A 14,548-nucleotide genomic window follows, 5' to 3' on the forward strand; every position below is an offset into this window, starting at 1 on the left:
TGCTAGGGCGAGTAAAATGGTCAGTGAGGTGTTCTCTCATTTGTGTCTGGAAGTAGCTAGCTAGCAAGCTAGACAACTTTAGTCAGTTAGCTTGGGTGCTTGGTTGAGAAGCTACAGACGGACGAGGAGGCTACAATTCCACATTGTTTATCAGTACAATTTTGACAGCCAAATAGCTGAAAAAGTTTGAGAGGTTTTAACTAATGTTCCTTTGTGAGATTTTAGCTCATCTTGCTCTGGCTAGCATTAGTTGTTGATCTTGTTGTTGTAGATATGCAAAACTGAGGGAGAGAACGCCTACCTTTTCATAGTTGTTTGATCAATAGGAGGTCCAAAATGTAAGTGGACTCCTGTGGTGTTTACATATTTGCAGACATCCATTCAGGTGTATTTTGCGGCTTTTGGAAAATTCATTCTAATGATCTAAAGTCGCGCTGTTGCAACTGCCTGTAAACACACAGTCCAGTTCAAAATGAATGATGGCAGGTCCCTATGGCAAATGGCTTGTTTGTATAAAGTTCTACTGTAGCTCTGATTGGCTATAGCACACTGGTCTGTGTAGACTCTGGTCCTGGACAAGACAGATGTTTTTATTCGGTTTAATTTACTGCAGTGTCTATTAATTGTCCAAACGCAACGCCCGCTTTCCCACTATATGCTATAGAATTTACACCAATGCCTTAGTATACATACAGTTGAAGTCGGAAGTTTACATACACTTAGGTTGGAGTCATTAAAACTCGTTTTTCAACCACTCCACAAATTTCTTGTTAACAAACTATAGTTTTAGCAAGTCGGTTAGGACATCTACTTTGTGCATGACACAAGTAATTTTTCCAACAATTGTTTACAGGCATATTATTTCACTTATAATTCACTGTATCACAATTCCAGTGGGTCAGAAGTTTACTGTGCCTTTAAACAGCTTGCAAAATTCCAGAAAATGATGTCATGGCTTTAGAAGCTTCTGATAGGCTCATTGACATCATTTCAGTCAATTGGAGGTTTACCTGTGGATGTATTTCAAGACCTACCTTCAAACTCAGTGCCTCTTTGCTTGACATCATGGGAAAATCAAAAGAAATCAGCAAAGACCTCAGAAAAAAAATTGTAGACCTCCAAAATTCTGGTTCATCCTTGGGAGCAATTTTCAAACGCCTGAAGGTACCACGTTCATCTGTACTGTACAAACAATGGTACGCAAGTATAAACACCATGGGACCACACAGACGTCATACCACTCAGGAAGGAGACACATTCTGTCTCCTAGAGACGAGCTTACTTTGGTGCGAAAAGTGCAAATCAATTCCAGAACAACAGCAAAGGACCTTGTGAAGATGCTGGAGGAAACAGGTACAAAAGTATCTATATCCACAGTAAAACGAGTCCTATATTGACATAACCTGAAAGGGCGCTCAGCAAGGAAGAAGTCACTGCTCCAAAACCGCCTTAAAAAAGACAGACTACGGTTTGCAACTGCACACGGGGACAAAGATTGTACTTTGTGGAGAAATGTCCTCTGGTCTGATGAAACAAAAATAGAACTGTTTGGTCACAATGACCATCGGTATGTTTGGAGGAAAAAGGCGGAGGCTTGCAAGCCGAAGAACACCATCCAAACCGTGAAGCACAGGGGTGGCAGCATCATGTTGTGGGGGTGCTTTGCTGCAGGAGGGACTGGTGCACTTCACAAAAAAGATGGCATCATGAAGCAGGAAAAGTATGTGGCTATATTGAAGCAACATCTCAAGACATCAGTCAGGAAGTTAAAGCTTGGTTCCAAATGGGTTTTTCAAGTGGACAATGACCCCAAGCATACTTCCAAAGTTGTGGCAAAATGGCTTAAGGACAACAAAGTCAAGGTATTGGAGTGGCCATCACGAAGCCTTGACCTCAATCCTATAGAAAATTTGTGGGCAGAACTGAAAAAGCGTGTGCAAGCAAGGAGGCCTACAATCCTGACTCAGTTACACCAGCTCTGTCAGGAGGAATGGGCCAAAATTCAACCAACTTTTTGTGGGAAGCTTGTGGAAGGCTACACGATATGTTTGACCCAAGTTAAACAATTTAAAGGCAATGCTACCAAATACTAATTGAGGGTATGTAAACTTCTGACCCACTGGGAATATGATGAAAGAAATCAAATCTGAAATAAATCATTCTCTCTACTATTATTCTGACATTTCACATTCTTAAAATAAAGTGGTGATCCTAACTGACCGAAAAAAAAGGGAATTTTTACTAGGATTAAAGTCAGGACTAGTGAAAAACTGAGTTTAAATGTATTTGACTAAGGTGTATGTAAACTTCCGACTTCAACTGTAATTCCCAAACATTATAAGAATTTTAAAAAACCGTGAACATATCTAAGTGGTCGCTTGTCAGATTTTATTTTTGTATCCTATTCTAAAACGCTGTCAGCTCCACTTTAAATGCAAAAATGTTTCACAAACAGAAGTTATTTTCAAAGAGATTGCTAACACCAAGCGCACTGCAATAAAAAACACATATGCACTCAACAGATGATGATCATTTGAAACTTATCTTCTTGTTGAAAGTTATTCTTGAAAAGGGAGAAGATAACAAATTAGCAACAACATCCTCTTCGATAACACCTGCTGCAGCCGCTGAAAATTTGCCCACAACAAAATCTAGCTAGCTAGACCGTGGGAAAACTACTGCTCGCTATTGCGCAGTGACCTGTTGGCCTTCAAGAAGGCAGAACTTTCCATATGTACTTGTAAATATGGTCCCACTTATTAAGTCAAAATGTGCTTGGTTGATTCCCGTCACTCCAAAATGGTGCTCTCATACAGTTGAATGGCCAATGCCTTTATATAGCTTCTGTTGGCCTAGCCAATGGCTGACTTAGCTAGCTAGATGTATCTCCCCAGAGACCAGAAGAAAAAAATCCTGATTGGATCTTTTTTCTCTTCAGTGTTAACCCTTTCCTTTTCAGCAAAACCTGAAGAGATTCAATCAGAACATCATTGAAAATAATAATATAATTATCAGTTTTACTATATATTATTAAAATTATTATTTTAAAAATCTTTATCCCTTCTCTGAAGGCATAGAAGACCCATGGTTCCCCTCTGTGTTTGGGTTAGTAATAATTTGTAGAGTGGATCTATTTTCCCCCAGCATGTATTTTTTCACTATTCTGAATGTCTAAAACATCCATATGTTGTTCTAAAATATGAACACAGAATTTGACAAAATGATTTGACAAAATTACAATCATGGTCTTGAATTGGAATCGCATTTTTCTGGTCTTGGTGTTGACCCTTGTCCACCTCCCGGTTTAGGTCTTGACTCAGTCTTGCCCACCCCCCTCCAGTCTTGGTCTTGATTTGGACTCGATTTTCTCCGCCTTGGTCTTGAATCAGTCTTGCTTTAGGTGGTCTCGAACACAACACTGGCCCATAGCGACAGGAGGTAGCTGCGGTGAGTGATGACATCACCAGCACAAGGGTCGTGTCCGACCCATGTGGGCACATGACATCATCAAGTGAGGTCACAGTGTAGCGTTTTGCCAAGCAGTCCACTCAGAGAACTATCTAGAGTTACAGTACCTGCTTCATTTTGTACATATGGATTACTTTAAAAAAATGTGATCCATATGTATGTGTGTGGGGGATTTTTCAGGTATAGGTGTTAAGAGTATGGAATGGCGGTGTATAGGATTTTTATGTAGGTGTTATTTGTAAATGCTTTTTTGTTGTTGCAGATTCTATAAATAATATGGGCCTCACCTTTGAGATACATTAGCTCTGCCCCTGGTAGTGGCATGTGTGCTACCTGCCACCTTTTATAATATTGATGTCAGTTTAAAGTGAGTGGGTGATGCCAGCTCTGGGCCTGCATGTTACATTAGGTCCACTACTGGTCTACTACTACAATGTATCTTACCCTAAAGCCTCAGGCACCAGAATTTCAATTTCCTCTAAGTTTCTTCAACTTCCTGTAAGTTTCTTCAACTTCCTGTAAGTTCCTTCAACTTCCTTGTAAGTTCCTTCAACTTCCTGCCACCTGAGGAAGACACCACTTAGAACCTGTTCCAGACTAAACTCACATGACCTTCTAGTGGTGTCTTGTTGAGTTTGTCATGTAGCCAGCAGCCAGCAGCCAGCAGCCAGCAGGCCTAGTTAGGCCTTGATGTTTGTATTTCTGTCCCAGTGCATTATAGTTTCCTGTGGGCTTGTTATGACAATTAATCATCCAGTCTCTACCTGCCTTTGGTCCTTTGCCTCTGAACGAGGTTCATTTTTTAGCATTTCGGTATGATTGTAAATGTCACCATGGTATTTAAAGCCCAGGGAGTCTTTCAGTGGTAAATCACTCAAGTATTAGTGAATTCTAGAGCCTTTTTCATGCATAATGGTACGGGGAGTTCAAAGCGTCGCCTGTCTCTGGTTTCACCTCTGTTGTCTTTAAGCCCTGGTGGCCATTCGATATGGAGCTCATTGTGGCATGTGACATCATTCACTAACTGGGAGGGAATGCTGGGACAGGGTCGGTAGTTCATCTGAGGTTGGCCTATACAGGGTGACGCTTCTCAACTCATCGTAGAGGGGAGGACAATGAGGGGAGGATGATAGATATTGTTTGATATTATTACATTTCTGTGGCGCGTCCTGTCCGATTTCATTTCAGGAAAGGAAAGGCAAAACTCTATAGATATCTATCCTTCTTCTCCTCTTTCAATCCTCTGAGCTTTTCAGCTGCTGAAGACCTCAATGATACGGTGAAGGACATCAGAAAGATCTGCATTGATACATTCCTTCACTGATAGGTTGATGTGGTCCATCCATATACAGATGTAGGTTCTTCATTCGATCAAACTTTTATTGGTGAGAATTTTCCTGCACCCAGGAAATGCAAACTTGTTGAGTATTTGAGTTTTAAATTTCCAATTTGACATTTCAGACTTGATTTGCCCTCATGAAAAATGTATCAACGTCTACAAAAATGGCCATTCATTTTAATTCACTTAATAATTCACATTTCCTGCAGGATTATTTTCCTGCTGTAGCAAACTGGCTCAAATTATGATCCTACATCTGTATGCCTAAGCAAAGGTTTTAACTCTAGAACTGTCATTCTGTTAGACCTGAACAGTTGGCTGTACTCATAATCTTGTCCGAGACATTCATATTCATCAGTATGTGTGTAAATGGTGTGTTATTGGGGAGGTAAGGTGTCAGGAGTGAATAGAAGACACAAACGCCCCGCCTCTCGCTCTCTATCTCTGTCTCTCGATCAACCCTCATCAGGTTCCAGCTCCAGTCACAGAGAAAGGAGAGAGAAGGGGGGATAGAGAGACAAAAAGAGAGACAGCAGAGAGCTTATGAAGCCAGACATCTAGTGGGTTTCACCTTTGGCGTGTAGCTTTGAAATTACTGCACTGGTGTGGGTGACAATTTTCCTCCCACCACTGAAGGCCAAGTAACAGAGACATGAATGACACAACTCACATGGTGCTATTTAGAAACCTAAAGGTACCTTTATATGTGTGTTTAAAAATGATGTGCTGAGGTAGTGGGCCTCAAACACATACACACACACACACGACCGCACATACACGTACACGCTGGAACACACACCACACACACACACACACACACACACACACACGTGAAGACTGTGTGGTTTCTGTGGTGCAACATTTCTATCTACCTTGTGCTTCAAGAAGTAGCTATGTGAAACAAAAGTCAGCGAGCAAACCCCTGTGTTATTTTTGCAACTACAATGTTGCTTCTATAATAGACTGTTAGCAGTCGGGGGGGGGGGGGGGGGGGGGGGGGGGGGGGTGTGTGTGTGTGTGTGTGTGTGTGTGTGTGTGTGTGTGTGTGTGTGTGTGTGTGTGTGTGTGTGTGTGTGTGTGTGTGTGTGTGGTGTGATGAGATGAACTGATCTGTGTCATTGCTATCTCTTCAAGACAGATCGCATTTCTTATCAGCCTCTTTTTTCTTCTCACCAGAGTATATGGACAGTTACAGTAACCTTTCACCTTTCAGTGGAGAACAGGTTGGAGTGGAGAACAGCCCTGACTTTGAGAAATTCTTTCATGCAGCCTTCAGTTTCATGATTTATGAGTGGAAAAGCTCTGATTGCGCCAGATTTCTCTTTTCTTCATACATTATGAAGGAAAACAAAAAAGTAAAGTATGGAGTTTGATTTTATTTTCATAATAAAATGAGGATCGTGTGTTGGAAAATCCAGGTTGATGTTGACACAGGGGTTTGGTCCGGTCAGGTGTACTGTAGAGGAACTGAAACCCCCCATTCCAGCCCCCAACAAGGAAAACACAGCACACATACCAGTGATGAAAATCTGCTTCTAAATTCATCCTCTGATGCTCACCCTCTCTCTAACCTCTCTCTTCCCCCCTCTCTCCTTTCTCCTCCTCTCTTTCTGTAGGTGACGTTTACGAAGAGGAAGTTTGGCCTGATGAAGAAGGCATATGAGCTGAGCGTGCTGTGTGACTGTGAGATCGCTCTCATCATCTTCAACAGCACCAATAAGCTGTTCCAATATGCCAGCACCGACATGGACAAGGTGCTGCTCAAGTACACCGAGTACAACGAGCCCCACGAGAGCAGGACCAACTCTGACATTGTGGAAGTGAGTCCCCAGGCACCACACACACACACACACTTAATGACCATTGGGTTCATATTGACTACCAAAGCTTCATTTATCCACCCAAAGTCATTCTCATTTGATATCTGTGTAGACTATCTCTTAGGCTCTCTCTTACGAGGTTAAAGAGACAGGCCCCTACAGGCCCTTACAGTCCTTGCTGTCTGTAAGACCCCACTTAGCCCTTAGTTAGAGACCCCTAATTAAAGTCCCCTAGTTAGAGACCTCTAGTTAGAGACCCTAGTTAGTGTCCCCTTGGCATTGTGGTGACTCACGCTACAGGGGTCATGTTGCCATTGGTTGCCATGGTGTGGGGACACCCAGCTCAGTGGGACACTAAACGGCTGTGTCAGGTGAGTTGCTCCCACCAGGCCAGAGGGACAGGCCAACATCATGAAGGATCCTTAAGCTCCAACGTGACCCTGGTTACACAACGGTCACCATGACGATCTGTCTAACCCTGGTGGGCCACACACACACACGCACACACACACACACACACACACACACACACACACACACACACACACACACACACACACACACACACACACACACACACACACACACACACACACACACACACACACACACACACAGTGACTTAATGTTACACATAGATGCCCTCTTAAACCTACACAACCACCTGAACACACAAACACACCCACACACACACACCCACACATACACACACACAAAGGTGCCCTTGACAACACAACATGTGAGAGGGGCCCTTGACAACACAGAAGCAAGCATAGGATCACCAGCTATTAGAGTAACATAAAAATAGGAGAAGAGGGTCATACACAATAACAAAACAAATATGCCATCATGTCAAGTAACATTTTTTGTGATGTTTCCTGAACACTCAAAAGCAATAAAACAACACATAGTATATAATGCATGCTCCATTGTTGATGCTGCATACAGGCCATAGACGGGCCATATCAAGTGGTCAACTAAAACCTATACCCTGTTTAGAGTAGCTTATCAAAGTAGAAGTAGCATTAACGATTAAAACACAGACTATATACATTAGCATAGAATGCATTTAAGGAGGCAAGTATATGATGTTGATAGCCTTAGATATGCTCTGCTTACTACTTCAGAACTGCTCTTACTTTGCAAATGCAACCCTACCAGATGCATTAGATTGTGGTGGTCACATGCATTGGTTATATGCATTACAATGTATTAATTACAGTGAAATTGTGTATTTCAAAATAGTGGAATGTATTGTAATGACATTTATAATATAGTATTTATATATAGCACAGGAGGTTGGTGACACCTTAGTTGGGGAGAACAGGTTTGTGGTAAAGACTGGAGCAGAATCAGTGGAATGGTATCAAATACATCAAACACATGGTTTCCAGGTCTTTGATGCCATTCCATTAGCTCCTTTTCTGCCATTATTATGAGCCGTCCTCCCCTCAGCAGCCTCCACTGATGTGTACTCTATGTAGTATCCCCAAAGTCTCTTTGTATCCCTGTGAAATACCCTGGAGAATTCCCCTACCATGCAGCTGCATAGAAATCACACCCCACTACACAGAGAAAGATAACAAGCTTTCTCTCAGTGTTATTTAATTTACATTGACTCATTTAGCAGACGATCTTATCCATAGCATAGCCGACATAGCCAATCAGCCGGTCCTGCTGAGACAATGAAGAGAGCCGTCACATGTTTCAACAAGTGCCTGTGAACAGACCTGCCGGGGCTTTGCAGCTCTCCATTAGCCGAGTGGAGGAAGGCTAATGCGGAGTGGGGAAAGGCTAATGCGTAAACAGCCGTGCTTGAGGAGCGCGTTAAAGAGCGTAGCGGGGAGCGCTGCGGTGCTGGCTTCTGTGATCCTGGGGCAGTCGTGGTTCCGACTCGCAGCGGGAGAAATCGATTGGAAGAGGCCTTAGCCGGGGCGTGCTAACGGGATTGGCCCCATCGCAGCCACAAGCACGTTTACCGTGGGAGCTGGAGAGAAGGAGGGAGGAGTGAGGAGAGGGGTTCGGATCTCTCCTGCCGAGCCTCGTGTATCGCAGCTAGGTTACGTCACAGGTGGGGGATGCGGGTGTGAGGCGGGGACAAAGCAGACTTCCTGTTGTGATGGCAATATGGGTAGAAGGTCCAGGACAGGGAGGGCCATTGGGAGCTGGAGGCGGTAGGCCAAAGACCAGAGAGCAAGGAATAGACTACCATGTGACATAGTTTATATATGTGAGCAGTAGCAAGGGAAGACTATACTGTATCTCTATAACTCCTTAGATATGAACATATACATGCACACACAAACACACACACAAACGGAGCATCTCAGTGTTTTGTGATTGGCTGCTGTGCCTGGAGGTGTAGTAGGATGAGAGGCAGAGGTAGGGGTGTTCAGCACAACGTGTGGGCGGCTGGCAGAGAGGCCTGCTACATTAGCAATAAAGCTCTATGTAATTAACATGTCTTTGGTTGATAATTAGCGTTGTTGAGAGAGTGGCACTGAGAGGGTTGCACAGCCTCTCCAGCTATAGTATGTTTTAAAAGAGGCTCCATCGCGCTCTCTCTCTCACTTTTTTTCCTTCTATTTTTCATTTATCTGGCCATGCCTTTCCTCCTTGTTCAGTCGCTGCTATCATGCTAATCCATGAAAAGGAGAGAGAAAATATTGAAAGAGAGAGAAGAGAGAGAAAGAATAGGGAGAGAAGAGGGAGAGAAGAGGGAGAGAGAATAGAGGGAGAGAGAGAAGAGAGAGAGAGAGAAGAGGGAGGGAGGGAGGGAGGGAGGGAGGGAGGGAGGGAGGGAGGGAGGGAGGGAGGGAGGGAGGGAGGGAGGGAGGGAGGGAGGGAGGGAGGGAGGGAGGGAGGGAGAGAAAAGGGAGGGAGCAATGAGGAAGGGAGAGAAGAGTGAGAGAGAAGAGGGAGAGAGCGAAGTGGAAGGCAGATAATCGGGTTGAGAAGGGCTAAATTGTCTCAGCTGAGGATGACACATCCACAAATATCTGTAAAGCCAAAGCGACCAAGACACCAATGTTGTCCCCAGCAGCATGCTTTGTTTTTACCCTTTTTGACACCATCAATTGGAGGGAGAAAAAAAACACTTCCAAACTGTAACACCATGAACAAGCATTACGACAAATGGAATCAAGATGGCCACCAAAGTCTAACAAAAGAAAATGACTGTGATTGGAGCATAGCAGCCAGGGTAACGAGAGATTAATGATCCCATCCGATGGAAAATGGGGGTTCAATTGAAACGTGATCGGCCCATATGTTTCTGTGTATTTTCTAGTTGACTCCATTGAAGCATTGAAGTGGATTATAGTACTCTTAAACTATCTCTTTAGATTCTCATTAAAAGACATGACAGCATCAGATGCTAGACAAAAGGTGGGAAGGTCAAAATAATTAAAGTGAAAGAAAATAATAAAAAAAAGCTCATTCTTAAGTCTTGTATATAGCTTCTTAAAGACACACATAAGTGTACACACAGTTAGGCTATCTGATTGTGTTGTTCTCAGAACGGCCCTAGCCTCCTCTTGGCAGCTCTACAATGCAGTTTGCCACTGGCACCAGATAAAAAGCTCCAACACGCAGATAGATTTCCTATATTCTCAACCTGCCAGGCTGGCTTCCTGGACATGTGAGCAGCATTAGTGTAGAAATAGGAAGCCGTGTTGGTAGATGACAGGAGAATGGATCTACCCTTTCCTTTTTTTTACCTCCTCACCAAGAATCTTCTATGAGCTCTCATTGGAGATTTATGACATGGATGTGGGGATTCTTAATTGCCAGTGCACATGAAAGACCTTTTACTTCTCACTTGTGGGTAGACAGAGCCAAGCCAAATGTGGCTGCAATCGAACAGCACCAGTCCAATGACACACACTCTGAGCATCCTATTCCAAATCCCCATTCCAACAATGGGTTTGTTTTTCCTCTGGGAAACAAAGAGCACACGTTTTAGCTGGAGCTGGTGGGTAGAGAGGTAGTACCAGCCTGGGGGGTGGGGTGGGCGTTGGCTTGGTAGAGAATGGTAGGAGGTGTGGGCGTGATGATGGGCTCACTCCTGCAGTGACGATGACATCATGACCTCAGCCTAGTTTAGTGCGCCAGACTCACATGGGGCGCCACATGGGCGCGTGGCACAGCCCCCAGCCGTGAAAGGAGGAAGAGCAGGAGGGCAAGGGGCCAATCCCTTTTCCCCTTCAGATTAACCTAATCTGATAGTTCACTTCACCCTTTAATCTTAAACAGCAGAAGCGGGGGCTTGGCTGACCACCCTCCCTCACTCTCTTCTCCCCTCTCTCTCTCTCTTGCTCTCTCTCTCTTCACCTAGTGGGAACTTCTGAATGAGAGGGGGAGGGGGAGCAGAGGAACGGATAAGAGGAGGGAGGGAGCAAAGGAGGGAGGGATGCAGGCTGGTAATTATTTCCAAAGGTCATTCTGTTAATGACTACCTGCTTGGCTAATGAGATTCAGTAAAGCTCGCTGGCGTATGTTTCGCCCGTGTGTCGAGACGTGTGAGGAGAAGCACAGGTGTAACTCCAGCCCAGCGACAGTCCATTGGAGGGAGGGAGGCATGGGGGGGATTAATTAACTCTCTAGAGTCTAAGCCCTGTCTAAAATATTTAAATAAATATTAGATGAAACATTGAATTTGGCAATACTGCTATTAGCCAATAGAAATGCATTGAATAACAGATTCACTACATGAAACAAATACTAAAAAAAATATCTAAAGGAAGTTTGTTCTGAAGTATCTTCTATATCTGAGAGATACTGTATAAGAAAGCAGGATAATTTTCTCTTTTTTTTACATGTATTTCATCCTTATTTTAGGCACTAAACTATCTCCATATATACACTACCTTTCAAAAGTTTGGGGTCACTTAGAAATGTCCTTGTTCATGAAAGAAAAGCAAACAAAATTGTCCATTAAAATAACAACAGATTGATCAGAAATACAATGTAGACATTGTTAATGTTGTAAATGACTTTTGCAGCTGGAAACGGCAGATTTTTATATCTACATAGGCGTTCAGAGGCCCATTATCAGCAACCATCACTCCTGTGTTCCAATGCCACGTTGTGTTAGCTAATCTAAGTTTATCATTTTAAAAGGCTAATTGATCATTAGAAAACCATTTTGCAAGTATGTTAGCATAGCTGAAATCAATACAACGGGTCTTCTTTAGACTAGTTGAGTATCTGGAGCATCAGCATTTGTTGGTTTGATTACAGGCTCAAAATGGCCAGAAACAAAGAATTTTCTTCTGAAACTCGTCAGTCTATTCTTGTTTTGAGAAATGAAGGCTATTCCATGCGAGAAATTGTCAAGAAACTGAAGATCTCATACAACGCTGTGTATTACTCCCTTCACAGAACAGCGCAAATTGGCTCTAACCAGAATAGAAAGAGGAGTGGGAGGCCCCGGTGCACAACTGAGCAAGAGGACAAGTACATTAGAGTGTCTAGTTTGAGAAACAGACGCCTCACAAGTCCTCAACTGGCAGCTTCATTAATTAGTACCCGCAAAACACCATTCTCAACGTCAACACTGAAGAGGCGACTCCAGGATGCTGGCTTTCTAGGCAGAGTTACAAAGAAAAAGCCATATCTCAAATTTGCCAATACAAATAAAAGATTAAGATGGGCAAAAGAACACTGACACTGGACAGAGGAAGATTGGAAAAAAGTGTTATGGACAGACGAATCTAAGTTTGAGGTATTCGGATCACAAAGAAGAACATTCGTGAGATGCAGAAAAAATGAAAAGATGAGGGAGGAGTGCTTGACACCATCTGGTGGAGGGTGGTGGTGGTGGAGGGTGGTGGTAAAGTGGGAGATTTGTACAGGGTAGAAGGGATCTTGAAGAAGGAAGGCTATCACTCCATTTTGCAACGCCATGCCATACCCTGTGGACGGCGCTTAATTGGAGCCAATTTCCTACTACAACAGGACAATGACCCATAGCACAGCTCCAAACTATGCAAGAACTATTTAGGGAAGAAGCAGTCAGATGGTATTCCGTCTATAATGGAGTGGCCAGCACAGTCACCAGAACTCAACCCTATTGAGCTGTTGTGGGAGCAGCTTGTCCGTAGGTTCGTAAGAAGTGCCCATCTAGCCAATTCAACTTGTGGGAGGTGCTTCAGGATGCATGGGGTGAACTCCTTTCAGATTACTTCAACAAATTGACAACTAGAATGCCAAAGGTCTGCAATGCTGTAATTGCTGCAAATTGGGGATTCTTTGAACGACACAATTATTATTTAAATAAAAAATCATTATTTATAACCTTGTCAACGTCTTGACTATATTTCCTATTCATTTTGCAACTAATTTAATGTATGTTTTCATGGAAAACAAGGACATTTCTAAGTAACCCCAAACTTTTGAACGGTAGTGTATTTCCATTAATTTGTTATAGTGTACCAGTGACTTTCAGAAGAATCTTGTGAGGCTTCCTGGGAGTCTCATCTTTCAATAGAGTGGTCATAATAGTTCATATGTCAAACCATTCGGACACTACATACGATTTTGTGAGAAGACCGATTTTGGCATGTCTCATGGTCTGAAAACACTGCTCTAGCTCTGCCAGCTTTCACCACAGATATCGGCAGGTGCGGTGGATGCAAAAAAAAAAACATATCTCTAGCTTCAACAGTCGATAATCTGATGGGGATTTTGTTATTTTGTTAATTAGATTTCTGCGAGTGTGCGACCATTGTAGGCTAAGGGTTAAATTGATTTCAGTCTAATTTGCTTCCAAACTTTTCCTTACGACTTAATTAAAGCATTTTTTCTCCATCGTGTTCTTGCATGTCAACCTTGTGAAAATATTTTCCAGCATTTAGCTATTCTCTGTACACTGAACAAAAATATATGAGCAACATGCAACAATTTCAAAGATTTTACTGAGTTACAGAACATGTAAGGTATCAGTCAACTGAAATAAACTCCTTATGCTCTAATCTATGGATTTCACATGACTGGGAAAACAGATATGCATCTGTTGGTAACAATTACCTTTTAAAAAAAGTAGGGGCATGGATCAGAAAACCAATCAGTATCTGGTATGACCACCATTTGCCTCATGCAGCGCGACACATCTCCTTCGCATATAGTTGATCAGACTGTTGATTGTGGCCTGTGGAATGTTGTCCCACTCCTCTTCAATGGCTATGCGAAGTTGCTGGATATTGGCGGGAACTGGAACACGCTGTCCTAAACGCAGATCCAGAGCATCCCAAACATGCTCAATGGGTGACATCTCTGGTGAGTAGTAGGCAATAGAAAAACTGGGACATATTCAGCTTTCAGGAATTGTGTACAGATCCTTGCAACACAGGGCTGTGCATTATCATGCTGAAACATGAGGTGATGGCTGCGGATGAATGGCACAACAATGGGCCTCAGGATCTTGTCACTGTATCTCTGTACATTCAAATTGCCATCAATAAAATGCAGGTGTGTTCATTGTCCGTAGCTTATGCATGCCCATACCTTAACCCAACCACCACCATAGGGAACTTTGTTCATCAGCAAGCCGCTCACCCACACAACGCCATACACGCTGTCTGCCATCTACCTGGTATAGTTGAAGCTGTGATTCATCCGTGCGGAGCACACTTCTCCAGAGTGTCAGTGGCCATCGAAGGTGAGCATTTGCCCACTGAAGTCGGTTACGACGCTTAACTGCAGTCAGGTCAAGACACTGGTGAGGACGACGAGCACGCAGATGAGCTTCGCAGAGATGGTTTCTAACAGTTTGTGCAGAAATTTTTCAGTTGTGCAAACCCACCGTTCAATCAACTGTCCGGGTGGCTGGTCTCAGACATTCCCGCAGGTGAAGAAGCCGGATGTGGATGTCCTGGGCTGTCGTTGTTACACGTGGTCTGCGGTTGTGAGGCCGGTTGGA

The 14,548-nt window shown here is 43.4% G+C and overlaps 1 protein-coding gene across 9 annotated transcripts in view; it reads left to right on the forward strand.

The window, feature by feature from the left end:
* Positions 1-14,548, forward strand: part of LOC100500787 (myocyte-specific enhancer factor 2C) — a 98,705-nt gene that overhangs the window by 50,928 nt on the left and 33,229 nt on the right. For all 9 annotated transcript variants that reach the window (XM_014172371.3, XM_014172372.3, XM_045706762.2 and 6 more), the window contains one exon: positions 6,424-6,627. In XM_014172371.3, coding sequence (XP_014027846.1) covers positions 6,424-6,627 — 204 coding nt within the window. The remainder of the gene's footprint in view (positions 1-6,423; positions 6,628-14,548) is intronic.

Source organism: Salmo salar, chromosome 24 (genome assembly GCF_965601325.2).
Source record: "Salmo salar chromosome 24, fSalSal1, whole genome shotgun sequence".
In the NCBI taxonomy this organism is placed as follows: Eukaryota; Metazoa; Chordata; class Actinopteri; order Salmoniformes; family Salmonidae; genus Salmo; species Salmo salar.